This window comes from Notechis scutatus, chromosome Z, assembly GCF_049901735.1.
Source record: "Notechis scutatus isolate UNSWTSFEM ecotype Mainland chromosome Z, rNotScu1.2, whole genome shotgun sequence".
NCBI classification, from domain to species: Eukaryota; Metazoa; Chordata; class Lepidosauria; order Squamata; family Elapidae; genus Notechis; species Notechis scutatus.
In genome coordinates this window covers 7,598,221-7,619,815 of record NC_142025.1, presented here as the reverse complement: position 1 = coordinate 7,619,815, position 21,595 = coordinate 7,598,221, and the positions used below count along the sequence as shown (strand labels likewise).

The following is a 21,595-nucleotide window of genomic DNA, read 5'->3' as shown; positions in this document are numbered from 1 at the left end:
AGTATAGGGCTTGTCACATAACTTAAAAAGCATAATGTAAAATGTTAACTTATTCTCTCAAGAGAGAATTTCCTGGCACAGGTCAGAGCATAACAAAAATTCTGCTCTGTGCTTTTATATTTTCTTTTGCATGACTATATGACTACACAAACAAAATCTAGTTTGTAGTTAGATCTAAGGCAGTAAGAATAAATGTACTTAATTAAATGAGTGGTAGGTCTAATGAATAAAAATAGGGTATTGCAATGGCTTAATTGATGGATCAGCATTTGTTGGTGATGGGAGAAAAACATACATTTTAATCTCAAAATAGAAAACATTTGAAGATACAGGAATAATATTAAAAGGGGGAAAATAATTTTCTATTTATTTAATATACAGGTTGAATTCAATCCATTTACTAAAATAATTGCAATTTTAAAAATATGGCATTTACTTGTTTATTATTTATTGTTTATTGTTGTGCCTGTTGAGTGGCCAGTTTATGATATGAACAAATGTGCATTTCAGTTATAATAAATGAACAGTGAATTTGAAAATAGGCAATCCAAATTGCAGTAGCCAGCTATAAGTTTTAAAAAGTTATGTGACAAAATTTCTATGTCTTCAGTCATTTCAAAGAAAGAATTAATTTAGGGGAGAAAGCAAAGTATTAAAATTCTGTGAACTCAAGCAATGCTGAGTGGCCCTATGTTTTGTGTTTCAGCGATGTGCATACTGCAAGCACCTTGGAGCCACTATCAAATGCTGTGAAGAGAAATGCACCCACATATATCATTACCCATGTGCTGCTGGAGCAGGCACATTTCAGGACTTTAATAACTTTACCCTTCTTTGCCCAGATCACATTGACCAGGCTCCGCTAAGATGTAAGTAGCCATATTAAATAATGCTGAAAATATGTAATAGAGCAGAGGTCTCCAAACTTGGCAGCTTTAAGACTTGGGGACTTCAACTCCTAGGAGTTGAAGTCCACAAGTCTTAAAGTTACCAAGTTTGGGTATCCCTGTAATAGAGCCTCCTAATCAGATTTTTATTTAGTTATTTCAGATCTCTGTGGATTTGATTGGATATTATTTGCACAGATTGGTTTTGCTCCTGGCTGTTGTTTTCATATTGATTTTTTTTAAAAAATGTTTTAATTTGTTGCATGATGGGCATGTAATACATTGAAGGAATAAATTAAAAAAATAAAAACAATTGGAGTAGATAGATCTGCTGAAATGTACTCTTCTTGTGGGTTTTTGTAAGTGCTATGATGGGATGAAGGATTATAGGCAAGGAGATGGTGCAAAATTAATTTTTCCTCTTTCCTATCTAGTAGTAGTTCAAATTAAATGTTGAGAAATGACAGAAGTCAGATTGCCTTATTATCAGCTAATTTAAGATCAACTTGTCCTCCTCTCTCATCTCACAGCATCTTTCTTGAAATATGTTTGTTCTTGCTGCAATCTTCTTTTTAACTAATGGTAATAATTTCACTAGCACCTGTTTTAATTTTAAAAACTATGATCTGTATATAATAACAGACTCATGTAGACATTAAATGTTTTATTTTCTGGATACAGATAGCTTGCATAATCCTTATTTAACACCTGAATAAAATTTATAAAATTTAAAAAATATATCTAGCTGTTCCATCTTTTGAAGGTTATTTTCCCTATAAAATAATACAGAATTCATCTGTTAATTTGTAGCCAAGGAAGAAGCTAACTGTGCAGTGTGTGACAGCCCTGGTGACTTGTTAGATCAACTTTTTTGTACAACCTGTGGCCAGCATTACCATGGAATGTGCCTGGATATACAAGTGACACCTATCAAAAGGGCAGGTTGGCAGTGCCCTGATTGTAAAGTGTGCCAGAACTGCAAGTAAGCAAAACTGGAGAATAAAGTGCTAAAACACTGGTACCTCATTTTAAATTATTGTGTATAGGTAGTCCTTCTTAGTGACCACAATTGGGCTAGAAACTCCTCAACTAAATCCTGCAGTCATTAAATGGAAAATCATGTGATCATGATAGCCTCATGTCTTCACTTCTGCTTTGTCATTAAATGAATCACAATATTGTTAACTGGAATATCACATGATCATGACTTACCATTTTACTTCTGTGTTCTCCATTAACTCTGATTATTGCTAATCAGTTAAAAAGTACACAAATGCTGATCATATGATTATGGGACATTGTAATGGTCTTATATTTTTACACCATTGTAACTTCAAGCAACTATTAAATAAGGCAACTGGTAAGTGAGGCTTACCTGTAGTATTATGAAAAGATGAAGTAAAACCTATGATTTTTTTTTCTGTTGAGTGCATTAGAAGATAAGATGTTATGGACATTATCAACAAATGACACTTGCATTACTATATTTACTTCACTACATAACCTAAATAGATTTGCTCCTAGAAATTTTGATTCTTCCACAATCGGCAAATTGCTTGCCATTTTTTGTTTCTTTTCTATAACAATCTTCCTCAGATGTGGTCTGTGACCTATGAAGAATAGTGAAAATAATCTTTGGGACATGTTTTTCAATAGAGTTAGAAATCCCTAGTGTAGTCTTAGATAAAATGCTCAATTTAATATAAAACAAAATGCATCCCCAACTTTTACACTGTGTTTGCTACTCATTGTGTCCATGTCAGTTTCAGAATCAAGGTAAGCGCTATATAATACTCCACAATTTCTTTAACCACTGTTGAATTTGATATTACTTTTTAAATCATGTTTAATGTTATTACATTCTGGGGAGATCTGATAACATAAAATTGCTGTATTTATTCCTTAATTTCTGAGGCCACAAATCATGAATATAATATACTTTAGGAATGTGCATTGTTTCTTACACATAAAGAGGAAATGGTATACCGATATCCATTAGAAAAGAGTTGATACTGTGGCATTGGTCATAGACATTGCGTTTTAACATTTCATTAGCCTACTTGCTGTTTATATTCACCTACCTTGCTTCAAAGTATTTTATCTTTTGATCCAATTTAACTATTGACCTCACCCCTTTCCTAAGAGGTCTGTAGGGGGCGTGCATAAGCGCACCAACGTGCCTACCGTCCCTGTCCTATTGTTTCTTTTATTTTTTATTTTTCTTATATGTATCCATGTATTCATAACTATGTTTTTACTTATACCTATTATCTTGTAAGCAATTGACAAAAATAAATAAATAAATAAATAAAATCTTTCCCTTAGGCAGTCTGGAGAAGACAACAAAATGCTTGTTTGTGATACATGTGACAAAGGGTATCATACTTTTTGTTTACAACCAGTTATGGATTCTGTACCAACAAATGGGTGGAAATGCAAAGTAAGTTTAAATTCCGTTTCCTAAATGTAGAGCTTGTGTGAAATTGAAGTGCAAGTTAGGTTTAAGAGTAGTATTCAGAAGGCTATAGGAGTGATGTTCTTCTACGGCCTTTTTTCTACCGTATGAAGAACTGCTGCTGCTCAAATGGCAGAATGAAATTTTATTTACATTTTTAATTGTTTGTTATTACTACTGTTACAATGTATTGCAAACTGCCCAGCCATCTTTTGAGCAAGTGGCACATACATTGTTGTATTAATATTGTATTAATAAACTTTAACAAAAGGTATAAATTGTTGAACAGGGGGCATTTTAAAAATGTTCTATATAGGCAGCATTATTAGTTGATTGAAGTTTCTGTTTTGATACCATAAAATAGTGTGACTAAAAAAAGTGATTTTTTGGACTTCTAGAACTGCAGGGTATGTGCAGAATGTGGCACACGGAGCAGTAGCCAGTGGCATCACAACTGCCTTATGTGTGACAGTTGTTACCGTCAACAAGACAACCTGCCTTGCCCTTTTTGTGAAAAATCTCCCTATCCCAACTTGCAAAAAGAAAGGTTGCACTGTCATATGTGTAAAAGGTGAGAAGTGTGTTTTTTATTCTACCTTAATTTAGTCCTTTGCTTGTCATTAATGGTTTCCAAGTCATTTCAAGGAGAATATGTCAGTATTACTTTTCTTTGGTACTTAACTACTGATCTTAATTTCTTTTATTTTAAGAATAGTAATATGCCCAAGAACTTATGCTAATTGGCCATGAAACTCAGTGATCAAACTCTCACCAACTTCTGTAGAATCATATCCTATAAAGGTTTGATTAAGAAGTGTGATTGGCTTATTACCATTTATAATGGAACTTATTTCTGGTTAAGAAATTATGTGTAAGTGCACAGAACACAAGTAGCCCTCAACTTAGAATAGTTCATTTAGTGACCATTCAAATTTAAAATGGCACTGGAAAAAAAACTTATGACCATTTTTCACACTTACAACCTTTGTAGCATCCTCATGGTAACATGATTTACATTTGGAGGCTTGACAACCGACTCACATTTTTGACAGTTGCTGAGTCGTGATCACCTTTTGCGACCTCCTGACAAGCAGAATCAATGGGAAAGTCAGATTCACTTAACAACAATGTTACTAACAATATCTGCAGTGATTCACTTAACAAATGTGGCAAGAAAGATCATAAAATGGGATAAAAGTCACTTAACTAATGTCTCACTTAGCATCAGAAATCTTGGGGTCAATTGTGGTCATAAGTCAAGGACTATCTTTACTCTTTTTCTTCATTAAGTAAGTATGGCATATTACACCAGTTATCCAAGTAAAACAAATATTAAAAAGGCTAATTTGAAATGGTCCAAAATGTTGAAAAGACCTTTTTAGTATTTTAGTGGAAGAAATTAACACATTAATCTGAATTCTAAACCTATTATTCCCTCAGGTGGATACACATAGGATGTGATAAGCCTCCTGACAATGAACTGGATATTCATTTAAAAGAATATATCTGCAGTCTTTGCAAACATTCAGATGTAGATCAAGAACATACACAAATGTGTGAGATGATAGAGACTGAACAGTTTTTGCCTGAAGTTGACACAGGTATGGGGTACCTCTTCTTTTATCTATCTCTTTGTGCCTCTTGATGATTTTTCATCAGAAGTCTACAGATTTCTTCCTTCTCCAGATTATTGGTGCAACAAAGCACAATTATTTTTTAAAGTTTATATTGCTGGAATGCTTTGATAAAATTTTCTAGAAAGACCTCCACATTTTAGTGGAGTGTCTCGTATTTCATTTTCTTCCCACCATGTAACTCAAACAGGAACTCAAAAAGAAACCATTCCCAACTCTTTAAAATGTATAAACCTAATATAGGAACACTGTCCAGAGTAGAATGGTATTTGCTATCCAAAGTTTTCCCCATGATTTGAATGAGAAAAATAATTAAATGTACAACTTGATAATATCTTTGTTTTTTTATATCTGTGCACATGACATAGAAATGGAAAACATAGATTCAAAAGACATAGGAAACAAGAAGCCGTTAGTACTCGAAGGTGGCCTTGATCAAGAATTGGTGGATGAGTCTTTTACAGATTATAAGGATACCCTTTCTTTGACAGCACAAGATCATATATGTATGTATATAAAATACGATCAGAATTCTAGAATATTTAGAAAATGTAATAACATTTGAGCAGTGCATTTTCTGTTTACAATAATAAGGGTTTTGGAATAGAGAGTTTCTAAAGGTTATAGAAGAAATAGAACTGTTTTGTACAGGTATTCACCCTGCAATCTTCTGATGAAATACATAATATAACAACAATTCTTTATTACAGTTAAAGACCAGAGATAAAAGATATACCTGAAAAAAAACAAACAGAAAAATAGACAATAGTTTTTAATCAGTGGCATAGTAACTTATTTCTGGTCTCCTTTTCTTCAGATTGAATTTTTTCTGTTTGTTGTTTTCACCATATAAGAAATTCATTATTTAGGGAATGATAGTTTTTTAAACTATTCATTTCTTGGTTGGTTGAATAATTTAAAAGTATCTTACATTATCATTTTATTGACTTTTTAATAATGATATACAAGTGTGAATGAATGGCATTACATAATTTTGTAAAGTAATTGTTTGATATTAGAATTAAAGTGTGAATTTTTTAAAAGTAAGAATAGGACTTTTAAGGAACTCTCATGTCTTAAATTATGCCAGTTTATGAAGCATAAATCTAAAATGTTACAATTCAGCTAAAACTGTCCCAATAAACAAATAGTTTCTTACCCAGATCTATTTCTGAGCAAGGTAGAGTAATAAAGAAACTAATACTGAAATAAAATATGAGTTTCAGCCTACAAGATCTGTAAGATCAGTTGAATAACAACAGCGATAGTAATAGCATTTAATGGCTAAATTATTTACTGGCCCCTAGCACTGCACAGCACTCTCAGGGCAGTTTACGTTATAAGCATTATTTGCATATGGTCCCCAACAATCTGGGTCCTCATTTTACCAACCTCAGAAGAATGAAAGGCTGAATCAACCTTGAGCCGGTCAGGATTGAACTGCTGAACTGCTGGTTGTGGGCAGAGTTTGCCTGCAATACTTCACTTTAACCACTGCACTATCAGGGTTCCCCTTGGATGTCAGCTAATTGTTCATCATGATATGTTTTATTTTGTAAATTATGATAACTTAAAAATCCATCAGACTTAACACAAGTGTGATAATGTAAACAAAAACCATTTGTCTATTTGTCTAATCATGAATGAAATATTTCTAAAAAAGATAATTACTGGAAATTTCTAGTTTGCTAAATTTGATAGTAAAATATAAACATTCTGAACCAATAAGAATAAAAATATAATATTTATATTACGTGATCCAGTTTGCTGTAGCTGTTAAGGCACTAGCCAGAAACCAGGATATTTTTATTTTGATCCCAGCTTGTGCACAAAGCCAGCTGGTTGACTTGGACCAATCAGTCCCTCTTAGTCCTAAGAAGCAGGCAATGGCAAACCACTTCTGAAATCCTGCCAAGAAAACTGCAAGTCAGCAATAATTCAAAAACTTACTGGTATATTATATTATAGTTATATATATTCCTATACAGGCAATTCTGGACTTACTGTTTATTTCATTTAGTTATTGTTTGAAGTTATAAGAGCACTGAAAAAGTGACTAATGACAGCTTTCACAATTTCGACTGTTGTGGCATCTCCATGGTCACATGATCAAAGTTCGGATGCTTGGCAACTGATTCATATTTATGATGGTTACAGAATCCCAGGGTCATATGATTCCCTTTTGCAACCTTCTGACCAGCAAAGTCACTGGGGAAACCAGATTCACTTAACAACCACGTTACCAGCTTAACCACTGCAGTGATTCAATTAATATTTGTGGCAACAAAGATCATAAAATGGTGTGAAATTTAGCACCTGTCTTGTTTACAGCATAATTTTTGGGCTCAATTGTGATTGTAAGTCAAGAACTACCTCTATAACTGAGGCATGGATATGATATAAATTTATACAATTATTTTATGTCAAATAGAAAATGTTCCCCCTTTTATAGTGGTAAAAGTGTGGGCTGTTTAGTTGAATGGACATGTATTTGGTACCTAAAGATAAAATATATTTCTTATGTGGTATATACATTGTGGACTTTTATTTCAAGTTGTGATAAGCAAATTTATACTTAAGTTAGATAAATATGTGAAGGGATAGCTTTACCAATAATTAACAGCAAGATACTAATTGGAACCATGTTTTCATATAGTGTAAAAGAACTAAAATTCAGAAACAGTCAATATAGACATTTACCTGCTTGCACTTTCAAGGGAAAAATATTTTTTTTGAAAGGATGTCGCTTTCTATAGCAGTTCCGTTGTATGAGACTGAAATACAGTATCCACATTTGTTTCAGGCCTATCATTAGATGAAAAGAAATGTGAACTGGAGACCCAGGTCTCCAATCATTTTGATACAGAAGAAGGGGAAACATCTGTTAAAAATACTCTTGCATCTGATAGCAATCCCTCAGATAAAAAGAGGGAAACTTCAGAAAATATTCCAGAAATAACCCAGCAAGGATCAGATGAACAAGCTGAAGAAACAAAACCATCACAGACAAGCACTGAGTTGGAAGTGCCCCAAGAGGAATGTCAGCTTCTTCAGATGGAACCAGAGAATGTATCCAAGATATCTGAAACTTTCATTTTGGTCGCTAAAGAGCCAGTCTCCAATCCTAAAGAAGAACAGTCTGAAACAGTGGTTGTTCTAGAAAGTACAACTGGAAGAGGCACTCCCGAAGTGTCACTTCTTCCTCAAAATGAAAGTTGTGCAACTGAGAGTTGCCAGTTGGCAGACAAACCTTCGGAATCATTGCCTGAGACATTTTCTCCATGTCCATCTTCTGCTGAAATAAGCAAAGCTGTTGATGGATCTTCCTTGCCAACATCTTCACTAGATCCAAGCACATCCCATGAGATGTTGCGATGTCAGATGTCACCATTAGAATCTGCTGCGGTCCTTCCAACCACATTTGTATCCCTCACTCCAAAAATTGGAATGGGAAAACCTGCTATCACTAAGAGAAAGTTTTCTCCCGGGAGACCAAGGTCAAGACAGGTAAGCATGTTTGCTAAAACTCATTGCAACCTAATACAGGTAGTGCGACCATTCATTTAGTGGCTGTTTGAAGTTACAACGGTATGGAAAAAAAGACTTATGACTGTTTTTCACACTTACGACTGTTGCAGCATCCCGATGGTCACGTGGTCTAAATTCAAACTTGGGAACTGGTCCCCAGTTGTTTATGATGGTTGCTGTATCTTGGGGTCATGTGATCACCTTTTGTGATCTGACGAACAAAGTTAGCATAGAGCAAAACTGCCTTAATAACTGTCTCATTTAACAACAGAAATTTTGGGCTCAATTGTGGCTGAAAGTAATCATAATTTTGACTATGGCTCCCCATATATATTTGTATTGTTTATTGCTTTTCATTTTGTAAGCCACCCAGATTTGCCTTGTGGCAAGATGGTCAACAAACTAATTTAACAATAAAAATAAAATAAATGATATTGTTTGAACTCTTTGAAAGAGCGATTGTGGCATTTGTGTATGTTATTGCGCCAATAATTATAGAGGAACAAATATTTATAGCAATAAATGGAAAACTCCTCTAAGCTAATAGCATTTTGAAAAAAGACCAAAATTAAAACCCTTTTAATGCGCATATGTAAACGCAGTATATGAATCACATCACTTTTTTTCCTGCTGCTTCTTTCTGTTAGTATATTAGGGATAATTGTTTACTGGTTTTTCTCAAAGCTTTCTATATTGGTGGGGGGTTTTTACATGAGTTTTTTTCACAATAGAAAGCATATTTTTCTGTATATTTTTGTTTAGGCTGCTTTAGTATATATAGAGCAAGCCTTTATTTTTGCAGATGCTAGAGAGCTATGATCACAAAGTTTTGTTGTACAACTTATTTAATTTGCTTCTTTAAACCCATCACTTTGCTTGCAAAGAAAAATTGTTGTACTAGTGATTTGATGAATTTATCTGTAGTTTTATATTCTAATAAACTTCATTTCATTGTTTTTATAACTTGCTCTTAGCATTAAACTAAATAATAATAAATATACATAATGCTTTAACTACAGTTATTTGTTTTTTTCCCTACTTCTAATTGATAAAGAAGTTACTACTACATTATTCCTTAACTTTAAGATGAGTTTATTGCAGTGGTTATGAATTGCAGATCAATTCCTTGTTATTCCATGCCAGACCAGATACTGTTCTAATATAGACACATGTCTGAATTATCTATCAATCAAGATTATTGTACCAAACAAAGCTTAGAATATTTACAACATAAAATCTTGTTTCTTCCATTTTGGTGGTATTTCATCAGAAGATGGAAGCTTATTCTAAATAATACCTTAAAAAGATATAATAATATAATCAACTCATTAAATGATACCATATGCTTTTGAATGCATGATTCTAAATTATCTGAAAATTTAAAGGCGTGAGTGGAATCAGTCTCCTGGTCAGGCACGAATAATAGCGATGGCTATGTATAAAGTACTGACTCAAGGAATCCATTATTTTTTCTGTATGAGATGAAAACAAACCTTAATTGCAAAAGAAAGGGAGCTTTGCCCTTGTAGAACTCGGATTTTGCAGTAATAGCTCACATCCTGGCTGCAGAAGCCTGATCTCTCACTAGAACCGACACCAAACAAATAGGAATGGGAAAGGTAGAAGGGGTAGCTCCTCCCTTAGACATAGAAGAGGATGCTACTTTGTAGAGACAGGTATCCACGCTGTGCTTGTGGTTAAGCCAAAGAAGAAAATAGATGCTCAGAAAAGGAACTAGGCTTGGGTACTTGGGCCATTATTATTTTAGAAATGTTGAAACAGTAGCAAGAGGAAAGGCTTTGATTAATTAAAAAAGAAGAGTAGTTTTGGAGGGAAAGAGAGAAGAAAGATAGTCTAGGATGGCAAAAGAGCCACATAGGTCCCCAGACTACACAAGCATTCACATACTGGCAAACTGTTACTACTCAACCCTCTTCCCCACAGCTACAGTTGTTACTCCTCCTTGGGAGTGCTGCTTCCTTTCTGGCTGCTTTTTGCTACATACTTCCACACACTTGAATTAAGTCTCATAAATTTTTTGTAAGAAACAATTATTTTAAAAAAGATTTCTACCAGTGTTGGAGTTAGGGGATAATACATTTGTGTGTTCCTTGTTCTTTGGAGAGTTTCCCATCTCTGAATTTGGCTTTCTAGCATAATGTGAGGAATGGATTCTTCCATATAATAGTTATTTAGAGTACAAGAAACATCGGTTTTGAATGAATGTTTTGAAAATATGTGTGAATGCAATCCTTATTTTTGAATGTTGTGTAATAAAATATATACAGTATTGCTTACTTTGAAGATACGTAAGAAAGATACGTAAGAAAGATTGTTGTTAATTTTACTTTATATAAACTTAGTAGTTATATATGTATTAAAAATAGTTCTCAGACTATATACTGCTCAAAGATATCTAAACTGATCTCTTGTCTTTCATGTTCATATTACAGCTTTTATTTTAAATACTGTTTTGTCTGCTATACTTCATATTCCTGGTTAATAATTTTGTTTCAAGTGATCTAATCTACTATCTCTTGCAGTCTGATTTTAAGAGATTAAATATATTTATATAACAGCAGGCAAAATATTCCCTGAAGTGATACATCTTGTAAAAATCAAAATTCAATCTTTTTATTGTCCAATAGTTGTTTATTTTCCTATTTGTGTTTTTATACTTTTATCTTCAACCACATATCCATTTTCATTCAATGGTCTTCATCATTTATAGATGTGAATGTTTTATACATTTATTTTCTCTTCTTCCATATTTAGGGTACTTGGAATAGCCATAATACATCAAGCCCGCCTTCCTGGTTCCAGGACATTTCAGAAGGTCGAGAAACATTTAAATCTAGACAACTACCTAGCAGTGCTATTTGGAGCATCAAAGTGGTAATTAATCTTCACTTAATTTTATTGCAGTCATTCACCAGAATAGGTAGTTCTTCACTTACAATCACTTGTTTAGTGACTGTTCAAAGTAATAGTGGCGCGGACAAAGAGACGACTGTTTTTCACACTTACAATTGTGGCCGCATCCTGATGGTCACGTGGATGATCAAAATTTGGATGCTTGGCAACTGGCATGTATTTATGACGATTGCAGTGTCACAGGGAAATGCAATCCCTTTTGCAAACCTCTCACAGAGTCAATGTTTTGAGTTATATGTAGTGAATTACTGCCTACAAGCTGTATCTCTATAAATATATTATTGTAGTTGTTAATTTGCAATGACTTAATTCAGTTGTTCTGTGTTTAAATAGGGTCGTGGGTCAGGGTTTCCAGGGAAGCGGAGACCACGAGGCGCAGGACTTTCTGGAAGAGGTGGGCGAGGGAGGTCAAAATTGAAGAATGGAATTGGATCAATTCTTGCTGCAGGGGTAAGAATCTATGACAGTGTCTTAAGTTAACTAACCCAAACAAAGTTATTGCTGACTTTTCATAAAATAGTTGTTGACATAATATAAAATGTCATAAAATATTTTCTGTGCTGATGTTTGACTGTGCTATGCATTTCAAAATGGGCTGTTTTCAAGGCAGATACATCTCTGAATGTATCCCAATTTTTTCACCGAGGGCAGTATGTTAGAAGCTCTGTCATTGTTGAAAGCATTGAGGAAGAAGAAGGAAGTATCTCTGAAAGGATGAGCCATGGGTCATAGACTGTCTAGTATATAACTGAAATTAAAATTTCAGAAGGGCTGGGTATGGTCGTTTGTTCTCTTCAGTGAAACACGGATACAATATTTTGAACACGTACGGCTTATTTGTATACATCTCAAATAATTTATGGTCTATTGTACAAGCAGTTAAAAACTGTTACTAAATTATTATAGTATCTCATTTAATTCTTCTGTACTATTTTGCAGGTCACAGATATGGATAGCTCATCTAACAAAGATGAAGAAGAAAACTCCATGCATAATACAGTTGTCCTGTTCTCTAGCAGTGACAAGTTTACTTTACATCAGGTTGCAATACTCAGATGTACTTTGTTACTTTCTGTGTAAATCTGTCTTTCTGTGCGTTTGTCTGTCCGTCTGTCCATCTAGACTTTTTTGGGGGGAGAGTATTCAAATCAAAATCACTTCTCATCCACCCACCCCTGCCCAAGTCCCCAGTAGTGGCAATAGTTTACAAAATTCCAGGTCCCTGTTAAAATGAGAGAGTGAAGGCATTCAGTTCTAGGACGTTATGCTTCACAGCCCACCCCTGTGTATTAGGAAAAGGGGATGGATTGACATTAGGCATGTATTATCATGATTTCTTTCCTCTGATATCCTGATAAGCTGCTCATTTGTCTTCCCTTCTTTGTATTGCTCCTGTATATTTTCCACAGCTATGGAAATGTTAGCAGTTTTAAAGTATTTGCTTTGGATAGATTTGCATAAATACTGGTGCATTTTACCATGACAGTGCTACTAAGTCTGTGATTTGGTTCTACATATTTTATTTTTTTATGTTTCTTACAAGTACACCAGAGCTAAAAAAATATGGCTTTCTTCTCTAAGAAATTTTTAATTGGATTACAGAGTATTATAAGATACAAAATACAAAAGTATAAAAAAGGGTTTCTTGATCATAACAGCTCACTCTATAATTCTGATTTTTTTTACCAGTATATCAGCAATATGCCTTTCTATTTAAACAATTGTTCTTTCATGTATTATAAAAGAAATTAATTAGATTGAAAAGGGGATTTTAGTGTCTTACTATGGTTTTCTTATGTGGCTTGGGTCTAAAATCAGCTTTCCTCACAAAAATGTGAAAATTTTACAAGTACTATTGAGTGTGTAATAATGTATATATAGATTATGCTAATAAGTGACCACTAAACATCTGAATCTTCTATAAGGCCCTAAGATACATTTAAAAACGATAGATGAGGATATGTAGCCATCAGATGCTCTTGGGAGTGGATGGGGTTGGAATGCCTAATGCTGTCTCTTATTTGAAGATACCTGTTTGATATTCCAGGATATGTGTGTAGTTTGTGGGAGTTTTGGACAAGGTGCAGAAGGCCAATTACTTGCCTGCTCACAATGTGGTCAGTGTTATCATCCATACTGTGTGGGTATTAAGGTGAGTGTTTGTATACCTGTTTATCCTTAAAAGCCCTGTGTAGCTTGGGTTTAGATTACCTATGGGAGAACATTCCCTTTTATATACTCTGACCCTACCTGATAATCCCATGGAAGTCATTTCACAGGGATTTAGAACCGAGCCCTTCTTGTAGCTTCCCAAGGTCTCTGGAATGCACTCCTTGCTGAACTGAGAAATGCTTTTTTTTTCTTTTCAAAAACATAACTCCCTTATAATTTTATTGTAAAAATTCATTTTTAACTTTTAGATTTTAATTTGATTAATTTATTTATTTAATGAATGTATATAGCTACCCAACTTACCCATAGGCAATCCTGGGCAGCTTATAGCATTTTAAAAATCCACCATATAATAAAAACCACCATCCATCACCCATAACAGCCACAATACAATCAAATCTATCTCTTGTTCAGTTCTGTCTCTATGCATGGTCCTCAGGCCTGCTGACAAAACCACGTTTTTAGGGCCTTTTTAGAAAAGCAACTGAGGGATCCAACTCTGTCTTGGGGGAATGGTATTCTATAAAGAATGGGTCACTACTGAGAAGGCCGCTTTTTGTGGTTCTGTCAGATGTACATTCCTAATCAATAGGACCTATAACATACCTTGCTTTCCTGTCCTAGTGGGCCAGGTAGATGTAATAAAATGGAGGTTTATCTGTATTGGCAGGCCACCGAAAGACCTTAATAATGGCCAGTCATAAAAACATCAGTATCCTCATCTTCTATTCTACATCTAAATTTTTTTAAATCTTTTAAAATAATCCTTTATAAATATTTTATAATTTGTTTGCAGCTTGCAAAATACTTTAATGACTTTGTATATATACTATAAAAGTTATTTTGCAGCTATAAATTCTAATAATTACCTTGTTATAATGTTATTTGTTAAATATAATGTATATAACTGCCCTTTGCTGGGATTAACAATAACTGCTGTGTTTTATATTTATCAGACTAAATCTGGATTGTTAAAGATTTATGCAGAAATAATAAATTATTTGTTACTATATAAGCTGTTTTTTCAAACGTACTTAGTTTCACAGTAACAAGTTTCTATACATTCTACGTGAACATTTAACTTAAAATCTACATACATTTCGTGAAAAGAATTTGTATTTTTAGAAGAATATACAGTTGAAACACTTTGTTAAAGAGTGCCAGTAAAAGATATTCTTATTGATCTTGGAAATCAACCCCCCCCCCCCAAATAACTAACACAAAAGTCCAACTAACGAACATGGATGATTCAGTTGTTGTACAATTTTTTTAAAAAAATGATTTAAATGCACTTCAACAAATGTAATGAGAAAAAAATTTGAAGATTTTTTTTTTTTGGTAACTTGTTTTAAATAATTTGGCATGAGCCTGAAAACTTTCAACATTTAAAATGTCCTTGATTGTCAGGTTAGGAACTGATTAAAGCACTTTAAAATTTTGCAATTTTATATAACACAAAGGATGTGTCCCTGAATATAGGCAACATAGTAAGCATGGAAACCTCTTGTCTCCAGTGTTTCTCAATCTTGGTAAGTGAAAAATGTGTAGACTTCAATTCCCAGAATTCCCAGCTAGCATATCACTGTGAACATCAAATTGCCTCAGGAAAATAATGTCATTTGAATATTGTTGATGGGATCCAATGAAAGACGATAAAATTAAATGCATTCCCTTTTTTCATTACATTTGAACAAGTCTTAGGTTTTTTTAAAAATCTATTTGCAAAACTATTTATGGCATATTTTACATCCCTTAAACTGACAATTTCGAAGTTTTAAGAATTTTAATTGCATGCTGCCTTCTTCTATACAGATTACAAAAGTGGTGCTCCACAAGGGTTGGAGATGCCTGGAGTGCACTGTTTGTGAAGCTTGTGGAAAGGCTACAGATCCAGGAAGGTTACTTCTTTGTGATGACTGTGATATCAGCTACCACACTTATTGCCTTGATCCCCCATTACAGACAGTTCCCAAAGGAGGTTGGAAATGCAAATGGTGTGTGTTTCTCTTTTTTTTTTTTAACTCTCCATATTTTATGGGCTCAAATCAAATCTTTATCACGATTATAAAACCACCTTATTTATCAAGGTTTTTTTGCTTGAAATTTAAACATGTCTTGCGGTGAACTATTTGGGGTTGCCTAACTGCAGTCCATAAATTATGATCATATTTTAACTAAAGTTCAAATAAGACAAGTGGGAAAACCATACATGCCTTCCAGTAATTGAGATTCCCAAGCAGAGTAATGTAGGAGCCTAAATTGAGAATTAATTTGCAAATGCTTTGGAATTAGGGATCTTAAGGACTTAGGGATGCATCTGGCTTTTAACATATATATTCGGGCCATTGGAATCTGGGGTGACTTAGAGTATTATGGTAGCCATGACAACCAAGAATAGTTGCAGCCGCATAGTACATTAATAAAAGAGTATATTTTCAGCTCAAGGTTGAATTATAGAGTCCTTGGTGATCTTTGAGCTTGGTTATTTTCTTGGAGACTTTTCATGACTCAATTAGGGAATATCTCCAGTGAAGATGCACTAAAGATGTTACCTAATTAAGTAATGAAACATCTGCAAGGAAACAATCGAGTTCAGAGAACACAAAGGACTCCATTTAGTACATCATATTCTAAAATTAATTTAAATAGAGTCTCTTTAGTGGTAAGATTTTGCATAATCTCACCTATTATATGAATGGGTTAATGTTTTGTTCATTGGATAGAACAGAAATCTAAGCAAATGGTAATGTAAATACAAACTAAATGTTATTCATGTGCTTGTGTTTTGAAGGTGTGTTTGGTGCAGACACTGTGGAGCTACTTCTCCTGGTTTAAGATGTGAATGGCAAAATAATTACACACAGTGTGCTCCTTGTTCAAGTTTATCCACCTGCCCAGTCTGCTGTTGCAATTACAGAGAAGAAGAGCTTATTATGCAGTGCAGGCAGTGTGACAGGTTAAAATTTCTTTTACGTTGGGAACGAATATTTTTTTACTTGCTTGTTCATACTGTGTTCCCTTATATTTGTGGGATGAATTTTGATTTTTTTTATCAAAATGATTCTTCAAATTAGTTTCTGTTACCCAATTTATAAAATAGTTCAGTTTTTATCAAAGTTTTTTTCTCAGTCATGTTATTGGGGTTATATAGCCATGACAGGAGCATATTCTTCAAATTCTAGAGTAACCTGAAGAAATTTTGAAGAATATTCTTTAAGTAACCATTAATTATTGATTGATTCTTCACAGCCATGCAAATAGATTTGTTCATGATGTGTCATGTCTTCCAATGGTGCAATATAGTATGGAATAAACAGCAATCCCTTGAACATAAAAACCACTAATTTAAAATATTTCTGCAGCTCAAAAAGTAATTGATAAAATTATCAAGACCCATTTGGATTCATCTTTTTTATGTCCAATATTTCTTCATAATCTTCCTAACTTATCAATGTAGACAAGAAATGGAACTAAATGACCTCATTCCAATCCCAGGGACTTTGGTCTTTTGTTATCAAAGCCATCATGGATATCAATACATCTACTTAATCTCAAAAATTGAGCTGTACTTAATCTTTCAGATTAAGTTTCGAAAAGCTTCCTGATATAAATCATCCACCATTGGATCCTGAACTAAAGAAGTTTGTTTTTATCAAAACAGTTTGGTTCAAATACATTTTGAGACATATTTGAGAATGCTGGAATTATATAGCAACCCCCAGCTCAACCAACTGGCCCAAAAGGAATTTTAATAACTAATTTTATTAAACATCTGGGTTTTTCAGGAACACTGATCTTATTTCTCTGCAGGGACAATATTTGTATTGCATGATAAAATTGCATGTGTTTCAATCAACTCCTTCGCCATCTATGCTCTAATTTTCAGATGGATGCACACTGTCTGTCAAAATTTAAACACGGAGGAAGAAGTGGAAAACACAGCAGATAATGGTTTTGATTGCACCATGTGTAGACCATATATACTATCAGCAAATGGTAAATTCACCTCCTGTTTATCTAATAACAGCACAGTAGGATTTGCTGTAAAGCTTTTCTCTGACAGATGTTGAGTTAACAAAAGAGACAGCATTTTCTTTTGTCTAGATATTTTCTTAATGCTGTATAATCAGTAATAGAAAATGACATTAAAAATCTATTGTTTCTTTAGATCGACAGTTATCTTAAAATATGTTAGAAAAGAAATGTGAAAATTTTAATAAACTTTTAATAAAAGTAAACTAAAAAAATAATTGTTTGAAGTAACAGACATGTGAAAACTACAAATTAAGATTTCAATATCAAAATACTGCTTTGCGGACTGCATAACCTAATTAAATGATAATTTTCATTGTTCATTTTTTTTCTAGTGCCTTCCTTTGAATTTTGTGAACCATCCATTGCAGCCCAAATTCCATTAAAAGCAAAGGAACTTGGTAACCATTAAAATTCTTCATTCTCTCCATCTAACATAGTTTCTACTAATAATTCACTGTTGAAGCTAGAATTATGTCTTAAAATTATATAATAAATATAATTGATTTTAATAGTTGGTTTTTGTTAGCTATTCCCTTGTTCATTTTTAAGCCCAACTGATACTTTTCATGAATAAATGTTCAAGTCCTCCTTAATGGAAGTTAAATTGCTTAAGTGAGCAAAAGATTTCACTCATAAAGATGAAGGCAGACCTTTCTCTGCTTGCCCTTTTAAATATGGTCTTTGAAAGGCAGATGCACAATTTGACAAAAATTGGAGTGATTTATTCAGTCTTTATCTTTCCCCAATCTATTTGTAGTGGAACTTATTATTCTCGGGGTATCTCTTCACTTACATATGTTGAGTTGAATAATGTATGGAATAGGCTCTTTATAAAATGTTGTAATTAAATATTATAATTATAATGTTGGTTTTCCTTTGAAATAATTATGCTATCTTCTCTCTTTATCTAATATTAGAACAGATAGTCCTCCATGGTGTATTAATTGCAATATTTTAAAAATCCAGGAATTGTGCTTATAAACAAAATTATTAATAGTGTAAATTACTGTTGTGGTTCATGCCAATTTTATAGACCCACCGAAGACGTACACTCAGGATGGTGTCTGCTTGACTGAAACAGGGATGTCTCAGTTACAGAGCCTCAGTGCTATTGTACCAAGAAGAAAAAGGGCAAAGCCAAAGCTGAAGTTGAAGATTATAAACCAGAATAGTGTTGCTGTACTTCAAACACCACCTGATGTCCAATCAGAACATTCAAGAGATGGTGAGATGGATGACAGTAGAGGTGATTGCTCTTTTCCTATTTTATTGAATTATATGTTAGAGGGTCTCTTGATGCACTCTGGAAGAAGAAGAAATTCATGGAACAAATCCAAAGCATAAAGCAGAAGGCATTTGTAACAGGAATGATAGCTTACTTTAAAATTGTATTTGTTGACTGGGAAAAGTTCAAGATTTGTTGCTGCCTCCAAAAATCAGGGTGGCAAATGAACAAATGCCCAAGAGAAGAACAGAAGGGAAAGACTATTTACTTAGACTATATACTTGATCAAAATGGTGCTTACATTGGCAGCTGATCTGAGAGGCAGCGAGTGTCACTGTATAATTTTTATTTGCCTGAATATAGGTAATCCTTGGATTATGACCACTCATTCAACAACCATTCCAAATTGCAACAGCCCTAAACTTGGGATACTTAGGATAGGTCCTTGGAATTCTGGCTATCACAGGGCAGTATCCCTACTTGGTGATTGTGAACTGGGTGCCTGGCTTGCAATTATGACATCACAGCAAGCCATAGTCACATGACTGCAATTTTTGATATTCTTTGCTGGTTTCCCAGAAGCAGAGTTAATGGAAAAGCCAGCAGAAAGTTGGAAATCCCAATTTCTCATGATTGCTACTTATGGCATTGAGTGCATTCAAAGACACAAAAGTATTTAAAACTCATAATATCAGTGGATCAATGTTATACATTGATTCTTTGTTGAAATATATGAGTTGACCAATATTACACAGCAAAGAATTTTTTTGATTTACTATCATATATCATTTAATGAAAAGATAACTTGTCTACAAGTGTATCATGGTGTGGTTAAGTGTATGTATGGGGCCGGCGCATTGTGCAACAAGGTCACATAGTGTAATAAGATTGGGACTGGGTTAGGAACTTCTGTCCTCATTGTGAGTTGTGTTGGGGAGGGTGCACAAAGGGAGGCTCAGCCAATCTCATTGTACACATGTTGTACTCTGACAATAAAGATAATAATAATAATGTAAATTATTAATACCATAAAATTGTATCAGAAAAATGGCTGATGCAATGTCATATTCTAAAATAAGCATGCTGATTATTGGTTTACAACAACTTTCTAATTTTCTCATTGCAGATTAATATACTTTTTAGAAACAACAATAATGCATTCTGTAGCATTAATCAGAGTAAATCCCATTAACAAAATGTTATAGAATGAAATTGTTAAGGCACAGTGATGGAAGAAGCAAAATATTATATGAAGTCTTAAAGAAACATATTTGCCACAGCATGCTTTGTTCTTTGATCTCAAGTTCAATGGCATGGGTAGCATTGTCTGTCCAACAGAATCTTACTTTGGTCCAAGATCAGATGATAAAAATTAGAAAATGAGAAAATCATAATATTGCAATATTAGTATGAGGACCACAGCTGAATAGGAAGATAGTGAGAATAATATCTTTTCACTGTTGGGTAGCATTCTTGTCATTGACTAGTTTTTCCTTTCATTTAGAAATAGAAATTTCAGCTTTTTGGGTTTCCACTCTTAGTGCAGTGGGCAAAGCCATGAGTATTCTTGGGAAGAAGGCTTGGCTTATTAGTTAGCATCTGACTGACTGTCTCTTGCCAGTCACATCCACCTGACCCACTAGAGCAGGGAGACAAAGAAAGTTGCGGGTCCTGTCCCCTAAGGAGGTACATCTGGCGAGACCCAGAAGAAGGCTCTTCTCCGTGGTGTCTCCCTCCCTTTGGAACATCATCCATGCAGAAATTAGACTAGCCCCCCACTCTGACAGTCTTTCAGAAAGCCCTGAAGATGCGGTTTTGCCAGTGGGCCTGGAGAACCCAGAGTGTAGTTGAGCTCATCAAATGGCTTATTTAGTAGTGTGCTATTGCCGGGAGTGAGTGAGTAGACGGGTTTTTTTTAATGTTCTAGATTGTGTTTTTAATGTTTGTAAGGCACAGTCGCTGTGAGCGAGTAGACAGCTATATAAATTTTCTAAATAAATAAATAAATCTGCCTTGCTTAGGGCCAATTTGGTTGCACCTCCTCAATGTGAGAGGAAGATGGCGAAGATCAGCTTGGCACAGCGGAGCTACAGAGTCATTGATAGAGGAATTTTGTTAGTCTGTCATTCATTGATCTAATGCCTAAACATTTTAAATACCTATTAATATCCAAAAAACCATTATATTACAATGCTCAGTTGTGTCTTAAAGCCTCAGCTAAATTCATTCCGAAGCTTCTTCAGGAAGTTGGCTTCAGTTATCTTTAACAAACAAATTTCCATACTTTATTGGAGCATGTTTTATATGGAGGTTTCTTTAAATACTGGACGGAAATTTCACTGGGTTTAGATGAAGCAGCAAAATTAAAATCTGGTATATGTACTTGAGAAAAAGCCAAGCCAATATTTAAAAGAGCTGTATTAGTTATTATCCTGGGACAATTAACAGCGCTGTTTGGGGATTTTAAAGCCCTAATTAATGTGAACATGAGTTTGGCTTGAATTAAGTTTGATTTAATTTAATCCATTATAATCTCTCAAGGCTTTTCTGGGATGTAATGGGGTGGTAATATTTATATATGCCAACCTTTGTACAGGAGCTCAAGGTGACAGTGACAGTGCTCCCTCTCCTATTTTTCCCTTCAGTGACAATCCTGTGAGGTAGGTTTTGCTAAGAGAAAGTTAGTGCCCTTAAATAACTTAGCAAGCTTCTATAACTAAAAGTG

The 21,595-nt window shown here is 34.1% G+C and overlaps 1 protein-coding gene across 21 annotated transcripts in view; it reads left to right on the top strand.

Annotated features, from left to right (window-relative positions):
* The window catches only part of KMT2C (lysine methyltransferase 2C), a 142,312-nt gene that overhangs the window by 71,029 nt on the left and 49,688 nt on the right, over positions 1–21,595 (top strand). For 17 of the 21 annotated variants that reach the window (XM_026678945.2, XM_087945523.1, XM_026678949.2 and 14 more), the window contains 16 exons: positions 707–869; positions 1,698–1,869; positions 3,213–3,327; positions 3,741–3,913; positions 4,783–4,943; positions 5,345–5,482; positions 7,780–8,483; positions 11,280–11,399; positions 11,772–11,888; positions 12,378–12,479; positions 13,486–13,590; positions 15,423–15,604; positions 16,402–16,566; positions 17,497–17,606; positions 17,978–18,043; positions 18,679–18,891. In XM_026678945.2, the coding sequence (XP_026534730.1) occupies positions 707–869; positions 1,698–1,869; positions 3,213–3,327; positions 3,741–3,913; positions 4,783–4,943; positions 5,345–5,482; positions 7,780–8,483; positions 11,280–11,399; positions 11,772–11,888; positions 12,378–12,479; positions 13,486–13,590; positions 15,423–15,604; positions 16,402–16,566; positions 17,497–17,606; positions 17,978–18,043; positions 18,679–18,891 (2,806 nt within the window). The remainder of the gene's footprint in view (positions 1–706; positions 870–1,697; positions 1,870–3,212; positions 3,328–3,740; positions 3,914–4,782; positions 4,944–5,344; positions 5,483–7,779; positions 8,484–11,279; positions 11,400–11,771; positions 11,889–12,377; positions 12,480–13,485; positions 13,591–15,422; positions 15,605–16,401; positions 16,567–17,496; positions 17,607–17,977; positions 18,044–18,678; positions 18,892–21,595) is intronic. The other 4 variants (XM_087945524.1, XM_087945534.1, XM_087945529.1 and 1 more) reach the window with 1 other exon arrangement.